The sequence below is a fragment of the Oreochromis niloticus genome, linkage group LG7 (assembly GCF_001858045.2).
Source record: "Oreochromis niloticus isolate F11D_XX linkage group LG7, O_niloticus_UMD_NMBU, whole genome shotgun sequence".
Classification (NCBI taxonomy): domain Eukaryota; kingdom Metazoa; phylum Chordata; class Actinopteri; order Cichliformes; family Cichlidae; genus Oreochromis; species Oreochromis niloticus.
In genome coordinates, this window is record NC_031972.2 from 12150361 (window position 1) to 12169171 (window position 18811).

Sequence of the window (18811 nt, forward strand, 5' to 3'; positions counted from 1 at the left end):
TACTCCCATAAGTGATGCGATAATGGCAAGCAGGTGTGCTGGCTGAAAGTGGGTCAGAGCAATGCAGCGCCTGCCCAACTCCACCTGAGAAATGAACGAACGAGAAAGAGAGACAGTAGATGCAAAAGAGAGCAGTCCTGCGAGAACCATGACAGTCTGCTCTTCTCTTGTTTATGTTCTCAAAGATGTAATCTCTACGATAGGAGCCTCGTAGCTGTGTGCTAATTATAAACATAAATAGCATGGTTGATTTATGTAAACCACTTTTTTTTAATTACTGTTTTGCTTAGAGTTGTGGTAGCTGCAATATGTTCCTATGTTTGTCCACTGCTGACATTTGTAAACATGTAAATAGAGCTCAGATAACAACAGAGATACTCTTGAGATATCCCCCCCTTTTTTTTAACTTTCTTGTGGATTACATACACTGATGTGCAATGAGTGTATCTGATCACACCAAATGAGAGAAGACCAGCAGTGGCGATCAGCATATCGATTCATGTTGCTGTAATGCTTTTAAATGAATAACTGTGATGACATTCAGTACGCAATCCTAAATGTAACAGAACTTTTTTTTTTGCAGTGTTCATTTCCTGCCTCTGGTAAAACTCAAAACGTCTGTGCAAAAGCAGTAAAGATAAAAGAAAAGTATAAACTGTAATGTAAAGAGGCTTCCCTTTATTTGGAGTCTTTTGCCCTTTGTGGGGTTTTTTTTTTTTTCCTCAACCAGGCATAACTTTTGGGGATGGATTTGAATGAGAAAACAAGCAACAATCCATGCCTAGTAGTACTAGCTATACATAACAGAGTATGCCCATTCTGAAACATGTTGTCATTTTTCACTTTATTAAAGACCATAATTTGTAAAATGAACACCTTGTTGTATTCAGTTCAGTTCAAGCAACAAAGACTAAAAAAATCACAAGGAAGTATTTCACACCATATGTAAAGCAGGTCACTTGATAAAGCCATATCAGATGAACAACAGGCTTATTTCGTCATCAAAAGGAACTTGCATTTGTTTTCTCCATGACCTTCACTTTTATAACCTAATAGAAGTTCTGTTAATCTTTTATATACAGTCTAAGACCAAGAGGCTGTTTATTTTTATTATTCTAATTTGTGTTATAGTTTGATGCAAACCTGCATTACATACATAGTTGGTATCAACCCTTACTAAAGCAGCTTGTATCCATCCACCAATTAGATTGTTGCACAAATTAGCTCTCGATTTGTTTGTGAGGAATAGATCACATAGAATAGATGACCTCTCCTCTGTTTTACACAGTATCCTGTGTAAAACCAATCCAATGTGTTCCATTGCATTAATTAGAAAAAAGTGCTGTCCAGATAGCATGTTGTATGTTGAGGAAATAATATTTTGTTATTATAGTTTGCAATAGCACTATCAAAAAGATCCAAAAACTGAATCTGTAGTGAAACCTTAACTGTATCAGAGGAACTGGAATCGGTCAGAAACAGGTAGAGCATGTTAGCTTTTAAAATGTAACCATTCATTATGTCATAATTACCTCTCATTACAGTTTCATTCAGCCAGTTTAGAAAAACAAATGTTATCCCAGTTTTCCCCATTCACAACGAGAAGCAGATTACTGTTTCTGCTAAGACATGTTCTTGGTGGGTGTGTTTTTTGTAAACTGCACTTGGAAATCTAAAAACTGAATACATAAAACCAACATTGTCTCTGTAGATACAAAACTGACTCAAGTGAGACAGAACGCCCTGAGAAAAAAATGCAGCTCAGCCAGGCCTTTCCTTAAACAAACAGTGCCGATGTAATATATTAGAGCTGTAAACGCTATTTTCATTTTGTCTTTTCCACTTAAACTTTCGGTTTCTAAAAAACCAGAAAACAGTGATTAGTCCCCTTCGCTATTACTTATAGCTCATTATAATTAATCAGTTATGTTGATTTGTAACTTCAAAGATAATGACTTATAAGAAATGGCAGTCAAATTTGAAAAATTACTGAAAGAAGATAATATTTTTCCCGATCCATTTTAGCCATCATTTAACCTTTATGACAAGTCAGTGACACTGATTGAAATAACTTCTGCTTTTCCTTCAGCTTCTCCTCAAGGCACTGAATGAGTACAGGGTCCACTTTGGGGTCAAACTTATTGGCAAACCAGTGGCCATAGTTCAGCAACCAACGCATTTCCGCAGCACCATATATACAAACGCTGCGAACGTGTGTCCCTGTGCACGGTGGGTACAGCTGCTCCTCCAGGTACTGCCACTTCACCAGCCTGGTTTTGCTCATCAGGTCTGTGATATCAGGCTTGGATCTAGGCACCTCTCCAGGGACACCTGGCAGTCGCACAAGTGTTGCCCAAAAGTGTTCATCTGGGGAGTAGGTGTCCTCTGACCAGGACAAAAAATCTTTCACTACACCTGAGGCATTCATATGCTCAATGAACTTCCGGGAAAGTACAAAGTAGGCGTTTCCAGAGAACACCTCAATATTGTGTGGTGGTGGGTTCTTTACATACTCTGTTTTCACTGGCAGTTTTTGATATTCAAAGCTGGCATCTTTCAGCTCATGGTGAAAGGTGAACCGTTGTTTCTTAGCTGGCGTGGGTCGGCTCGTCTCTAACATGTTTCTGCCATTCAGTTTCTTTAGTTCTGACACTAGCTCCACGTTGGACTTGAGAGGGAAGTCTTGGCCACAGAGGTTGATGACATACTTCCACTTGACTTCTGAACCCAAAAGATCAGACAGACAGTTGAGATCAGCCTTTAATCGGCTAATGCTTGCGTAATATACTGATTCTTTCTTGCTGGTAATGAATACATTGGGCAGACACTGGGCCAAACCCTCCATGGCTGATATGAACTGAACAGAGGACTTTTGATCATAGTGGATACAGTAGATATTACTGGGTGAGTACAGTGCATTGATGAGTCTCTCTACCATCCAGGCAGATTTATGCACAACCAAAGAATAAGCAATAGGAAAGTCTTGCTCCTCTTCTGTGACACACACATTATCATAACCCCTGTACTTTCTGAATAAAGTACAGTTAGAGGTAAGATAAGCTAGACTTTCATCTTTACTCTCCACAACGTCTTTCTTTTTGATTAGCAGAGATTTCCCCACCTCCACTGGGTCCATGTCATAAATAGCAGAGCAATCAATATTGTACTTGGGAATTATCTGCATGTCCATAGCGATATGTGAAGGTTCAGTGATGTAGCTGTGCTTGACACAGAACAATAGCAAGACACATATAGTCAGCAATGACAGGATGGAAGGAAGGAACTGCTTTCTTCTTAGTCGCAGTGATAAACATCGCAGGGTCATTCTGTAGTGAGAGAAAACACAACATGAAGGAACATAAACCAAACAGATAATGTTATTCTTCAGAAACACCTAACCACCTAAAAAAAGCATTTCAGTTTCTTTTAGAATAGCGTTACTCTACAAGAAGGAGTGTCTCTCGCTTGACCCCCTCAGAGCCAGCTGATTTGTTTATTGTGCAAGTGAAGCCATGCAAAGACAAAGACAAACAAAATAGAAGCTTCTACCCACAGGGTGTCAAACGTGCCATACCTCCACCCTGATTGAAGGTTAACTGTGCTGCTAGCAGTCACGGACACTTGCACTGTATTTATAAACAGTATTTATTACAGTATAACATATATACATATATATATATATATAGATATAGATATAGATATATATATATATATATATATAGATATAGATATATACATATATACATATACATATATATATATATATATATATATACATATATATATATATATATATATATATATGTGTGTGTGTGTGTATGTATGTATGTATGTGTGTGTGTGTGTGTGTGTGTGTGTGTGTATTGTGTCTGTATACAACTTGTGCATATCCTTTTTGTGTAGATACTTATGTTATACCTACATGCTGCCAATGGAGAGATGCCAAACTGTGATTCATTGTTCTGGTAACAGTGACGATAAAAATCTATCTTATCTTATCTTATCTTATCTTATCTTATGTTACCTTCATAGAAGTGTGACAAGTGTCCAAAAGAAAGAAAGTGTCACTTTGTAACGCCAAGTGTATAATATTTGATACAGTTTGTGAGACTTCTACGTCATCATTTTTTCCCTGAAAAAACTGATTTTCATTTATTTTTTAAGCAATAAATAGATGTGGCAAAAATTATACAAATGAATACAAATATATGTAAATTGACATTCAATTGATTTTTTTTTTAATGGTCGGAAGGTTCAATAAATTCTCTATTTTTAAAAAAAATAAAACAAATATTCTGGCAACAATTATTTACTTAAGAAATTCTGAGGAAACAGAATCAGATTTCACCAACTTTACAGTTTCTACAGTACAAAGGTAACATTTTGCATTTCTTTATTGTATATGCGGACGTTATTATTCAAAGAACAAAACAGAAAACAGGGTCTTATTCAGATCTGACGTATATGATTTTTTTTCTTTATATAATGAGAAGAATACAACACACAGAGAGACATATAATTGCTATTAAAACATACCTTTACGTTTGGAAATTCATTTTTACAGATTTCACATGGATATAGCTGCCTCATTGTCATTTGCTTTGAAAATTCATAGGCCTAATTAAAAAAAAACAACACCTCCCAATTCAAAACAGGATAAATTCGTCTGAAATTTATAAGTGTGCCCTTAAAAAGTGTGACCAAAACACAAAGGTGACGTGACTATACACTAGAAAAGAAGTTAAAAGAAGTTATCAATTCAGAGTGGATGAATAAATAAATAAATAAGATCAAAACAACTTATATTAATTACTTCCAAACGTGTGATCTGTTTATTGTTGTTTGAAGACTGTCATTGCAACTACCTTCAACAAAAAGAACGGAATACTATAGAATATATAGCTTATATGATCTAATCTTTTTAGTAGACAGACAGAGACAGAAGTGAAATTGGGAGGCCTTTGCCATCTATGATATACAATAGCAAACGGGAGAGCTAATTTAGATGTGATGAATACATTCCATACTGTGAAAAGCCCTCACCTTGCTCTTCACGCTGGTGCCGATCTCCCCAAAAGACCTGGCAAGCAGTTTTTAAACCTGAAAGTTGTCAAAACTTGGGTTTAATGCAAATGTTCCATCTTCGCTGCTTCGAAAGTAAAACTTCGACTCACGAAAGTGAAGAATGAAAAAAAGAGGAATGAAAACTTACTTGTGTCAGGAAAAAAAAGTGGGCATTCATCCTCCCTGGCCTTCCACTTTTTCCACACTGCTGTCGCGGCATCTGTGGACAACGCAAACTTGAAGAAATGTCCGTGTTACGTTATTAATCAGAGGAAAACGTGTTCAGAAGAAGCGCGACAAGCTGTCATGACCGTGCTGAGCTGAGGACCACAGGGCAGAGACGCGCTGAGAAATAACCCGGAAAAGAAGGAGGGGTTCAGGAACCTAATTACAGCTCAAGTCTAAAAAAAACTGAAAGAAAGAAAAGAACAGAAAAGAAAAGAAAGAAAAAGCAGAAAGACGTGTTTTGTGTGTTACCATTGGTTTGTCTCTGTAGTAGGTTAAAAAAAAGAAGAAAAAAACTTGTCTTAAGAGGGAGAAATGAGCAAATAAAAGCGGGTTTCCTCTGCAAATGCGCTTTGCTGAAACGACTGCTTCCTGAACAAATTTGGTTAAAATAGTATGAATTAAAACCCCGTGGCTGGAGTCATCTGAACTCACTAAGGACGAAAGGAAGGGTGAGAAGGAAGAAAGCTGTACCAGTCGCGGGAGCTCTCAAGACTTAAAACTTGAGGGTGGTGTGTGAAAAAAAAACTCAACAGTGAGGTCATTTCTAGGGTTTAGGGGGTGGGGGAAGAATTTAAAAAAAAATCAGTCTCCTACGGTCGTTCAGTGACTTGGCTTTGTTCTTTATGACAGAAAAGCAAACTAGTTCTTCAAAAGAATTCTAAGATACTGGCTTAAACGCATTTAAACTATAATCAGCCTATTAAAAACACGTGAAAATTAAACATGCTACCTACACGAGTGACTAATATGAGCCAGGTTGAAATGTAGCTAGGTGATTTTGCTGCCTCATGAATGTCAACTCAAAGTCATGCAGGTTGGTTATTATTATCAGTAATGCCATAAATGTAATACTTTAACATACCATGCGAAACAAAAGTCCAGGCATTAGTTGAAAAAAAAAAAAGCATAGCGTGCAGGTGTTCTCACGCAGGCATATATGGTTCTGAGGTGTGTCTTTTTTTTTTCTTCTCTCTTCAAGTTGGTTTTATAAAGCTAACCTAGAAAACAAAAATACAAAGAAACAGAAAGAGACACCGGAAACCACATACCTTGTTTTAGTTTTACATGTGACACAACTAACACTGACTCATTAAACCCAGTCACGTGCTTTATTATACTTTAGAAACACATATTAAAAATGAAATGCAATGCAAATGCTGTTTTTTTTAAACCAGTGAATCTATTTATAAATGAAAGAAAAATTACTTTCAAAAATTAAAAGAAGAATTAAAACTCTGGGAAAAGACTGGGATCAGTTTTTTTGTTTGTTTTTTTATTAAATGGTTGAGAGCTTCTTTTTAATCCAATATCAGCATAAATTCACCCATGAGGTGACCTCTGAAAACACATTTATCTTTATGCACTTGCACATCACTGCAAATGTGCAAACGTGAGAATGTGGGTTTCCTATGCAGTCACCAGCTAAAACAGGAGTTTGTGAAACAACGGTGAAGGCCTAAATATGTGCAAGTTTAGGTACAGTCTATGGATGTTACAAACAGAGGTTAATGGCAAACACGCTTGTAATGGCTCATGACACAGTTGTGTATAACAGATGAGAAGCCAAGAAATGAACACTGAGGTAGATATTTAAAGGTAAGAAATCAAACAACAAAAACACTCATAGAATCAGAGAAGCTTTTTACAACACACCACTTCTCCACAGAGTTCTGTGTCATTTGCTTGCACAAAACTCTAATTGAGTATTGTATTACCGCACTGATGCAACACTTATTTATCCACAACTGTCTAACAGTTATGTGCCATATGCTCACTCTCTCACCCACTCTCTGTGTGTCTTCCGAGAATAAGCCTCGCTTCACTGAGCATGTGCGAAAGGAAAACAAATACTGTTGCCATTGATTACAGGCACCACCAAACAGTGGTTGCTTACCAAGATATTTTCTCATAAAAGTTCTCAGAAGTGTTCAACACCGTTTGTTGGAAATATAAAATTTCCACATCCAACAAGATGAATAGACAAACAATCATATTTTAACTGTCTTACAGTCTTTTCTGCTCAGAAATGTTCTTTAAAGACAATAAATGTGAAAGGGAATTGTGCCTTGCTGGTTTATATGATTATAATGTTGTGGCTGTGAATATGTTGTAAGACTATACTGGATACAAATTAATAACGAGACCTTTGGATGGATAATATTGCTGTCAGTGTTGTAAATAAGAAGGAAAAGTCAGATTAGGAGCCATAACAGGAGACAGAGGGTTGGGCCAACAACAAAAAAAAAAAGGAAAAAAAAGAAAAAAATGCTGTTAGACTGCTGTAAACCTATCCAAGAGCTACCTTCTGCACACTGTGAAAGGCCGCTCTGTCTCTGCCAAGTTCCCAGCCTGGCTCCAGGTTTTCATACATAAACACAGCTTTATGTAGGAGTGACCACTATGTGAGCACAATATAAACACAAATATTTCTGGTCTTGAAGCTAGATTCAAACAGCTAGATCAAGCGCCATATTCACAAAATATCCTCAGACTAAAAGTCGATCATGAGAGATTCAGTAAGTAAGTAATAACTTAAGGAGTTATTTGATCAAAAAATGTTGAGGCTGTCTTTATAGGCAAATGAAGGCAATGAATAAAGAACTCAGCATCTAGGAACAGTGCTGTGAAAAAGTATTTACCATCTTCCTGATTCCATAGTTTTGTTGTGTTTTTTTTTTTCATATTTGTCACATTTAATGTTTTAGTGTCAAAACCAAATTAATATTATACAGACATAATCCAAGTAAATACAAAATGAAGGTTTTAAAATTAAATTGGGCAGTGTGGTTATTAGCACTGTTGCCTCACAGCAAGAAGGTCCTGAGTTCAATTCCACCACCTGGTCAGGGGCTTCCTGTGTGGAGTTTGCATGTTCTCTCTGCGTTTGAGTGGGCTCTCTCCGGGCACTCCAACTCCCACATGTCCAAAGACATGCAGTTAGTGGGGTTAGGTTAATTGGTAATTCTAAATTGCCCACTCAAGAATGAGAGTGCTGGTTGTCTGTCTCTATGTGTTAGACGTGCAACAGACTGGCGACCTGTCCAGGGTGTACCTTGCCTCTCGCCTATATGGTGGCTGGGATAGGCGATCCTGACAAAGATAAGTGGAAGGGAATGAATGGATGACATATATTTTTTTAAATTATGATTTCATTTATTAAGGCAGAAATGCTACCCAAATCTCCTCTCTTTGGATGTTATCAGATGTTATGTGTCGATTCAATGGACGTTTGGAAAGATGTCACAGAAGAACCCAGAAAAAACATTTAAAGAACTGCAGGCTTCTCTAGTCTCACTTATGGTCAGTGTTCATGATTCAGTAATAAGGCCCGTTACATCTGGTGTAAAACTAACACAGCATTTCAGAAACAGATCATCATAACAACAGTCAAACATGGTGGTGGTAGTGTGATGGTCTGGGGCTTCTTTGCTGCTTAAGGACCTGGATGAACTGACGGAACCATGAATTCTGGTCTTTACCAGAAACTGCAAAAGGACAATGTCCAGCCATCAGTTTCTACCTTAAAGCTGAAGCACACTTGGGTTATGCAGCAGGACAAAGATCCAAAAAATCGCAGCAATAAATAAATAAATAAACAAAGTGAAGGTTTTAAAGTGACCTAAAGAAAGTCTGGACTCAAAAACGAATGAAAATATTTGATGTGACATTAAACAGATTATTTAAGCTCCAAAACCCTCTAATGTGGGTGCATTTAAACAATTACACAGAAGATTGGGCTAAGATTCTTCCACATTGCCATTGTCATTGTTATGACAAAAACTTACAGAACCAGTTATTGGGTTTAGGAATTTTTTACACGGGCCGGGTAAGTTTGAATAAACTTTTTTTCCAATAAATAAATGAAATCATAATTTAGAAACTGCATTTTTTGGTTACTTGGATAATCTTTGTCTGATATTTGTTTGATCATCTAAAGTGTTACGAATATACAAAAGAGTAAGAAATCAGGAAATGGACAAAACCTTTTTTTTTTTTTTTTATCTCTCTGGACAAAAGTACTGGGCCACCGCCTTCATCTCTGAGTTAAAAAAAGCTGAGACATAATCCACATGAACAGCGCCAATAAAAGCGACCGATGCAGACAACGACCACTGATTATTCTTAGGGGCTTGTTTGTGTTAAATAAGATACACTGTACTACCAAACGGTATAACGGCAACAGCCTCAGTAGGAGCTTGGAGCCGGTGTTCTGGGAATCCATCCTACCCGACAAAACATCCTACCCAATGTTTCTGCGCAGACGCCGCGCATGCGCACAAAACCAACGTCGAATTAACTTCTTTTTCTCTCACCCATCCGGAATACTTCTTAAGGTTATGGTTAGGGTTATGGTTAGGGGTTGGGTTAGGTTTAGTCACATGTCACCGTCAAATTATAATACGGGTAGGACGTTTTGGTTCATACGTCAGGACTTCACGAGCGGATTGTGTCATACTTGACGTCAGTATTTCCGGATCGCCATATTAGTTTCATTACATCAGATCAGGCAATGTAGCAGGCTAAGCAATTTGTGGGAAGGGCACTGTCGCTATGGAAAGGACTCTCTGACCACGAAGAAACTTCTCTTTGTATGTTCACATGTTTCAGTAAAATACAAAGTAGTACTTAAAAATGTAATGAGCCTGGAGTATCAAGTTATTTTTGTGACAGGCTTTAAAATTAGTCAGCGTAGCTAATGTTGACCGATGTTACGGTAACTAGCATTAGCTAAGTTGGGCTAATATAGCCTCAGTGTGTTAACATCTAGGTAATGCTAACCAGGAGTATCGCAATGATACATTTGTGAATACTATTGTTAAAATCCTTTTGACAACACTGCGGCGACCGAGTGTGTATATTAAACTTAACGATCGTCTTTCACTGTATTTCGCCATCATCACACAAGCTGCATTTTGATTTTAAAGCCGTACAGAAGTCAGACTTGCTAACTACCAGTGACTGGACGATGTTCTTGTAACGCAGGTCATTCTGGGATCTTGTGTAGTCGGAAGTTATCCTGAGACCATGTTGGCACGTCTATTTAGACTTCATGGGTTGCTGGTGGCCTCGCACCCATGGGAGGTAATCGTGGGGACCCTGGCTTTGACCGTGTGCTTCGTGTCTATGAACAGCCTAGCAACAAGCAACCAGATGTGCAAGTGGAACCAATGCCCCAAAGTTGAGGAGGAGGTGAGGCTGGTGTGGCACTCTCTTAAGAAATGTTGCCGGAGTTTTGTCTACACTAACCCACTCTGTTTTTTTTTTGTCTTGCAGAAAATCCAGAGCAGTGATGCAGTTATTCTGACAGTCACTCGGTGCATGGCCATTATTTATATTTATTTTCAGTTCAAGAATCTCAGACAGCTTGGATCCAAATATATTCTAGGTCAGTATCATGAGATGTTTGTTGTTGTTGTTTTTCCAGTTTTGGACAGCAGTAAACACTTCTTCTCACATCATACAGATTTGTTTTGGCTGTATAATCACCACTGATTAGTGGCCACAGTTTTTCTTGTACTAGTTTCCAGCTTCAGCTGTTTGAATTGCCATAAAATGTTGTCAGTGGATTTAATGTAGAACATAATTTTAATGTATATCAATTTTAACACAAAACTACTTGGATTCTTTTGTTTCCTTGCTTTTCATTCAGACTGAAAAACAAATGACTGGCTAACAAATTTATCAAAAAAAATAGACCAACATTCCATTTCTCCTCCTTCTCCAGGTATTGCTGGATTATTTACAGTATTTTCCAGCTTTGTCTTCAGTACAGTCGTCATCCATTTCTTTGGGAAGGAGCTGACAGGTCTGAAGTAAGTGTTTCACATGGACTCACATGTACACTAGGAGAGTGGTTCTTAAAGTGGTCTGTGACATATTGAGAGTGTACAGAGTGAATTATACTTATAAATAGGCAGTGGATTATGTTAGCAATTAAGTATTCTATTAAATTATTATTCTGTTGATTAACATAGTTAATCCAGTAAGAAACACCTTTGTGTTATTAATGAGCAATAATAAATATATATATAAGTAAGAAAATAAGTAAGCATAAGGATAGACATGTTGTCCCTGTTTGAGGCTATGCAAAGAGTTTCAGTTAGACTGAGGTAACACTACACTGTACTTCCTTCTCAGAAGAGCCTCAAATTGCTGTCAGCTTACTTTGTTGTCAAAAGTTATTACTTTTTCTGTTTCTACAAATAATTGTTAGTGAGAGTGTGGGAGTGTGTTTTTAAAAAAAATCACGAATCCATGTTTAAAACTGCCTTAGTTGCATAGCTAACACAGTTGGTAGTAGCAGGATAAGAGGCAGCTAATGTGCTAGTGAGATCAGGTAGTTAAAATAGTTAACATTTACCAGCAGGGTGATGTACACATTGTTTCACAATATTATGGCAAAATATTTGAAGCTCTGCAGCTCCTTTACATTAGAGACAAATCATTTAATTCAGTTGTAAGATTAAGTTCACTGATCTGTAATTGTAAGATGACACTTGGGTATCATAAAGCAGAGGCTGTAGGAAAGTATTCCAGGTCACTTCCTAGCTGACACTTGTCTGCTCTCCCTGCAGTGAAGCGCTGCCGTTTTTCCTCCTGCTTATTGACCTGTCCAGAGCCTGTGCGTTGGCTAAATTTGCCCTCAGCTCAAACTCTCAGGTAATTTCGCACATATTTGGTCTTACCATATGTATGAAATGTGGCTTTATTCATATGGGGGACATAAGTGTAAATCATCCTTAACTAATGAATTAGTCTTGTGTGTCGGGAATAGGAGGAGGTGAGGGAGAACATTTCTCACGGCATGGCCATCCTGGGCCCAACATTCACCCTGGATGCTGTGGTTGAGTGTCTGGTTATAGGAATCGGAACCATGTCTGGTAAGGATTGCTGCTCTTTCTCCACCTATAAGCATCATCAGTGATGCTCTGTGTGTTAGAAATGTTGTGTTGACGCTTGATCGTGTGGAAAAGCAGATTTCAGCTGTGTTTCTTCCTTTTTTCTAGGTGTGCCCCAGTTGGAGATCATGTGTTGTTTTGGCTGCATGTCTGTTCTGGCCAATTACTTTGTCTTCATGACGTTCTTCCCTGCCTGTGTCTCTCTGGTGCTGGAGGTGAGATGTGCATGTAACATTTGGAAAAATAAACACAGATGAGATAAGGAAATAAGTTAATAGAGTTTAACTGTGATATATATTTTTTATTATTATTTTTTGTGGTCCTGCATATTTGTGTGTAGCTGTCAAGGGAAAGTCGTGAGGGGCGCCCCATCTGGCAGCTGAGCCACTTCTCCCGTGTGCTAGCTGAGGAAGAGGATAACAAGCCCAATCCTGTGACTCAAAGGGTTAAAATCATAATGGTGAGTTCCCATTATCTATGGTGGCGATGTTTATTTAGATTAGTCGTCAACATTGTGTATTATAAAGCATTTTTAGGTCTGAACGATGATGCCTGTGTGATGTTGTCTTTCAGTCTCTGGGATTGGCTTTGGTTCATGCTCACACTCGACTGACAGCCGAACATTCAGGTCAAAACCGCACAGTGGAAGGGCCTGTAGCAAAGAGACTGGACTCTCCTAGCACCATATTGCCTCTTAAGCTCACCAGGTAAACCATGGAATATTGCACTGTTTGCATTATTGATTCCTGCGTCCACTGATTTATGACTTTTTCTCTCTCCAGTATTGACCTGGAACAGGTGATAACCCTTGGTCTTGCGCTGATTCTGGCCGTAAAGTATGTATTTTTTGAGCAAGCAGAGACAGAGTCCTCGCTTTCACTCAAGAGTACCATTATAAGCTCCACTCCCAGTCCGAAGCCCTGGGTGACAGAGGACTGCTGCATGAGGTCCCTCCCAGCCCTGAAACCCCAGAAGACATCTAATAGTGTTTTGGCAACCATCCCTACCTCTTTAGCAGCTGCTTCAGACGTGAAACTTTCCTCTGAAGCTGACATATCATTTAGAGAAGAGGGTGAGACTCATAGCGGGTGCTTCTAGCTTTGATAGCATGTGTACCCAGTGCTGAAGATGATTCTGCTCTAACTGCTGTGGTTTTTTTCATGTGATTCCTCTGCTGCAGATGTGATTCAGAATGAATTTTGTGGTACATCTTCTGGGGATTCTCTTGCTCAGACACAATGTGCTCCTCCAAGTGTTTGTCCGTCGGAGCCCCGAAGTCTGGAGGAATGTATGGCCATCCTCTCAGATTCTCAGGTAAGTTGTCAGGTTATACTGGAAGCACAATACAAAACTATATATATATGATGTTCTGTGTTCCTCAGATTCTTAAAAAATATCACTGTTTCGCCCATGATTCTTTCCAGAGAGGTGCCCATTTGCTGAGTGATGCAGAGGTGATGAATCTTGTAACCCTGCGTAAGATTATGAATTATAAACTTGAAGCTGTCCTTGAGACTCCAGAGAGGGGCGTGGCCATCAGGAGAGAACTGTTATCATCCAAACTTCCTGTTCCCACTGCCTTGGCTTCTCTACCTTACAAGGACTACAACTACTCACAGGTACTGACAGTCCTTTTAAAGTGTAGTCCTGTTTATTCTTGGAAAAAAAAAAAAGTTTATCTTCAGTTGTCTGTTTTAAATCAGATATACATATATCTATCTATCTATATCTATATCTCTCTATCTATATCTCTCTATCTATCTATCTATCTATCTATCTATCTATCTATCTATCTATCTATCTATCTATCTATCTATCTATCTATCTATCTAATCTGTTTTAAAAAAATCAAATGTTTTTATGTTCATTTTTTTCTTTACTTTGTTCTTAGTTGTGCTTACTTTGTGCTTAGTTTGTGTTGTCTTTGCCTTTTAGGTGATGGGTACTTGCTGTGAGAATGTCATTGGCTACATGCCAGTGCCAGTGGGAGTGGCTGGCCCTCTTCTGTTGGACAAGAAGGAGTTTTATGTTCCTTTGGCCACCACAGAAGGCTGCCTGGTAGCCAGCGCCAACCGAGGATGCAGGGCACTTTTTGTAAGTGTGTCTCGTGTGGAGTAAATGCAAATAAATAAATCTACAGGGTTTGTAGAGTCATGGAAAAACTGACAAGTCATAGAATTTGGCAATGGTATTCAAGAAAGATGAATAATATAGAAGGTTATGTGGTTCAGTTAACATGGACTTAAAAAACTCTATATGTAGTAAATAATACTTCAGTGTTTGGGCATTCTGTTCTGCGTTCTGTCTAATGACCAGCAGGTGGCAGTGAATCTGATTGCTAAAATAAGTCTAGTTGATCTGTGACCTCAGTAAGACTTTCCTGAGGAGTTATTAGCTTCAGTTGCAGGTTTCCATTGCAGTCAAAAAAGAGATTAAAGCAGTTTATAGGTTGTGGTGTGGCTCTCTTGTGACTGACTCATTTCAAAAGATCAAGGCAGCAATTGTGAAAGCACTCAGCATACCGATTTAAAACTAGATTTTTGATATCAGTGTGGCTATTGTCCGTCCTCTATAAATGGTCTCAGCTGATAAGGTGAGTAATTAATTGCTAGGCTTGGGAGTTCAGTTGATTTTGATTTTACTTAGCGAATCTGTGCATGTGAGTCATTGTGGCAAAACCCCGGAGAGGTGTTGTGCACTTTGCCCTTAATTATTGGGTGTATGTGATGTTATTACAATGCTCATGAAAGATGGTTATTTTAAAAACTAACCTAAATCTAAAAACTTAAAGTGTGGTTGGGGTAAAAAAAACCCAAACAATTTATGAACCAAAACTAAAATGGTATGGCTCATTGAATGGTAGGTAGTTAAATGGATTTGGATTTTTATTGCCCTCCTATACGCAGCCATTTTTAGAGGATGTAAGGTCATGAAAATGTCATCATCACAGCAATGGAAAATTATTGTATCTACCTCTGGCTGCTGTTATTTCTGTGTGTGCTCCCTGCTGACAGTGTTTTCTTTCCTGTCCAGCTGAGTGGGGGTTGCAGCAGCCGGATTCTAGCTGACAGCATGACCAGGGGTCCTCTGGTGAGGCTGCCCTCAGCGTGCCGGGCTGCAGAGGTCAAAGTCTGGCTCGAGACCTCGGACGGATTTAGCATGATTAAAGAGGCGTTTGACGAGACCAGCAGGTCAGTGGAAGAGCTATGACTGATTGATGACTGTGACAAAGTGTTTTTGGTACACAGATCATAACTGGGGAGTACTCTTTGTAGGTTTGCTCGTCTGGAGAAATTGTTGGTGGGCATAGCTGGCAGAAACCTATACATTCGCTTCCAGTCTCAAACAGGCGATGCCATGGGTATGAACATGCTCTCGAAGGTATGAGAAGTCTTCTGTAATTCGGTCCTGTTATTCAAATGTTGACTTCAGTGCTGAGTGCCTTTCTGTGTCTTTTTCTTCAGGGCACTGAGCATGCTCTGCATGTGCTCCAGCAGCAGCATCCAGACGTAGAGGTACTTTCGCTCAGTGGCAACTTTTGCACAGACAAGAAACCTGCTGCAATTAACTGGATTCTGGGCCGAGGCAAGTCTGCTGTGTGCGAGGCCACTATTCCTGCAAAGGTGGTGAGAGAGGTAAAAACAATTCAAAGCTGGATCCTGTCAGAAATCTAATGACAGCGGCCACAGTTTCTTTCCCCCCAGTTTTTCTGTGTCTCTGCAGTTTGTAAAATGACCCTTTAATGTTTCCCCAGGTGCTTAAGAGCAGCACAGCTGCTCTCGTGGACCTGAACTTAAACAAGAACTTGGTGGGCTCAGCCATGGCTGGCAGTATAGGTGGCTTTAATGCTCATGCTGCTAACATCGTCGCTGCTATCTACATTGCCTGTGGACAAGTAATAGAAACTTAAATTAACACAAAAAAAATTAAATAAATAAAAAAAATGTTTAAATAGTGAAACACTATGTCTGTGGCATGGTATATGATCCAACAAAAAGACATATTAAAGAACAAGTATTTGTTTGTGTTGTGGTTAAGGACCCAGCTCAGACAGTGGGGAGCTCTAACTGCATTACTCAGATGGAGGCTATCGGTCCAGGTGGGGAGGACCTGTACATCAGTTGCACTATGCCTTCTATAGAGCTCGGCACTGTGGGAGGAGGCACCAACCTGTCGCCACAGCAGGCCTGTCTGCAGGTAGTCTCAACTACATGTAACATAGCTGGCATTTGTTGATGAGTTTTTAGAATTTTTTTTCCCCCCTCTAACACAAAACATCTGTACCTGCAGATGCTTGGTGTTACAAATCCCAACCAGCCAGGTGACAACGCCCGTCAGCTGGCCCGTGTAGTCTGTGCCACTGTTCTGGCAGGAGAGCTCTCCCTGATGGCTGCTCTCGCTGCTGGACACCTAGTCAAGAGCCACATGACCCACAACAGGTGAGATGTCTCATTTTTTTAGGTTTTTACAGTGATGCCTGGTCAAATTTGAGAATTTGTGCCGTTTTCCTTTCATGTCGTGTGTTCTTTAGGAAAATTGACATGTCTGTTCTAAGAAGCAAGCATAACATAACCAGCATCTCTTTTCACAATATGGCTTTACTTACCCTGGCTGACATTGAGCAAAGTGTTCACACGAAGGTAGTTAACCACAATCCAATTAGTCAAACCAGAGTTTCCCAATACAGCTATGTGAATGTTATTGTGAAAGGTGTGGTGCTGTAAGCATCTGACCAATCACAAACGCGGACAGGCTGCCCGTGTAAAGTCAACAGACTTGTCAGTGTCAGAGCTTCATAGTGAAAACTAAGTGATCGCAATTATGTATTCGGCTAAATTAATACGTAGTGTAGTTATTACAATTAGGTCTCCAGGATAAGTTACGATAGAAATTTACTTATTAGAAGGATATATTTGTATGGAGAGAAATTTGCCTCAAAATTATTACAAAGGCCTCACAAATGTGTGCTCCAATCCACACACAAATACAACGCAGTTTGACCCACACGTAAAACTTTTTTACAAATGCGTACATCCAAACCTGGAATAAAGGTGATTATATACTACACACAATCTATTAAATTTAACGTGACAAATTGGGAAATTTTCTCTTTGAAAAACTTTTCTGTGCATTCAAATGTCTAAAACTACATGTGGGCACAATCACCTGATATACACAGAGTACATGACATGCCACATGAGGTTTTGTGGGTTTTTTTTTTTTTTTTTTTTAAATCTTTAGTCTCTTGTTTTCAAATATATGATCCACAGCCTCTACATTTTGTTCCTAAAAAATGTTTAAAAGTCTGGCTTTTTCCAAAGTGCATCCAAAATAGCCCGTATTTATATAGATGAGGCCGCATTAGCATTCAATAAAAAGGAGTGTGTAATACCAAAAAAATGTTTAATGTAAATGATCTTTTTGTTTTTGTCTCTTAGATCTAAAACAAACCTGTGTTCAGAGAATACGGCGTGACACTAACACCAATGGGCCGTTGTGATGCGGTTGTAAAAGCGGGCCTGTGGACATCCAGATATCAGAGTGTTAATAAACAGAGCCAACATGTACTTGGTTTGTTTTATTGCCTCACTGGTTTGTGAGCTGAGGTGTTAAGTTTTGGTTGTTAATTTGTGCCATTTGTCTGCATCTGAACTTTGTAATAGCATTTGAGAGCCTGTTAATTCTGCTACTGATCTTTGAGAGAAGTGCGTGCAACTGATGGTGTTTGGACAAGTAAAATCCATCTTGCTGCACAAGTTACAACAAGAGTCCTGTACCTCTGATGAGTCGCAAAGGATGGATGGGATGTCTGAATGGTTTTTACATGAGCTGAATGAAATGAGATCCTCAGGCAGTCATCATCATTTTTATTTATTTTTTGTTGACAAATGGATCTTTGCATTTGCCAAAAGCTTGCTTGAGAGAGTGTAGTGGGCAGCTTGTGCTCAAGTTCTGAAAGTCCACTTTGTGTGCGAATGTGTTTTTACCAGTGTTGTAGGCGTCACTACATAGACATGTACATCCCTCCCTGAGTGAAGGTGCTACTGTATACTGTGTATACTGTAGATTGCCTGTGGCTGTTGGACTTCTTGCTTCAATGAATGAAGATGTTGCCAGCAGAAGGATGTGTTTGGTTCAGATTCTGATCAACTACTTCTACAAGTTTGAGGAAAATTGGAAGCCATAATAATTTAACAAACTTTTACGGTACACTGTCATCTGTGGAACTGAAGGACTGGGTATAAATTATCACTGACTGCAGGTCCTGCTCATTTTCAGAAAGCAGTGACACTCAGAAGTGCCCTTACATACAGTATGTTTTAGAAATTGAGCCTTGCGCTGCCTGCTTTAGAATAACCAATTAAGATAAAAGTAAACTTAAAACTGTCTTATTTAAAAAAAAAATAAATGACAATTTTTTGTTGACAATACCGTGTTTGTCTTTCTTTAACATTAACAAGACTGGAATCAACACTTGGGGCCTTTTCCAGTTAGCAGATGAACAAGATGAGTCAAATACATGCTTAAGAGAGAGACGAGGCACTTAAAGAAGCCTGACATGAAATCTATTCTAACACAGTAAAGACTGCATTAGACTTCCAGGAGGAGAAAAGAAAAAG

The 18811-nt window shown here is 38.9% G+C and overlaps 2 protein-coding genes across 5 annotated transcripts; one reads left to right on the top strand and one right to left on the bottom strand.

Moving 5' to 3' along the window:
• Window positions 1-827: 827 nt before the first annotated feature.
• LOC100694182 (glucosaminyl (N-acetyl) transferase 4) lies at window positions 828-6173 on the bottom strand. 4 transcript variants are annotated; one of them, XM_005459688.4, is made up of 4 exons: window positions 6155-6173; window positions 5213-5284; window positions 5044-5100; window positions 828-3326 (listed from the first exon to the last, which is right to left on the bottom strand). In XM_005459688.4, the coding sequence occupies exon 4, from the start codon at window positions 3323-3325 to the stop codon at window positions 2033-2035; it is 1293 nt and encodes a 430-aa protein (XP_005459745.1). In that variant the 5' UTR covers window position 3326; window positions 5044-5100; window positions 5213-5284; window positions 6155-6173; the 3' UTR covers window positions 828-2032. The 4 variants fall into 4 exon arrangements, with proteins under 4 accessions (XP_005459745.1, XP_013132980.1, XP_013132979.1 ...); XM_013277526.3 differs by lacking the exon at window positions 6155-6173 and adding an exon at window positions 5725-5743; XM_013277525.3 differs by lacking the exon at window positions 6155-6173 and adding an exon at window positions 5542-5718.
• A 3427-nt stretch (window positions 6174-9600) lies between these two features.
• On the top strand, window positions 9601-18620 carry LOC100694446 (3-hydroxy-3-methylglutaryl-coenzyme A reductase). Its single transcript, XM_005459689.4, has 20 exons — window positions 9601-9881; window positions 10276-10482; window positions 10567-10678; window positions 11018-11105; window positions 11868-11952; window positions 12068-12173; window positions 12300-12406; window positions 12532-12651; window positions 12765-12898; window positions 12974-13263; window positions 13372-13505; window positions 13616-13810; window positions 14127-14285; window positions 15225-15382; window positions 15467-15572; window positions 15656-15826; window positions 15946-16086; window positions 16230-16388; window positions 16482-16630; window positions 17630-18620. Exons 2-20 carry the CDS (start codon window positions 10318-10320, stop codon window positions 17664-17666), a joined length of 2616 nt encoding a protein of 871 aa, XP_005459746.1. The 5' UTR covers window positions 9601-9881; window positions 10276-10317; the 3' UTR covers window positions 17667-18620.
• The last annotated feature ends 191 nt before the right edge of the window (window positions 18621-18811 follow it).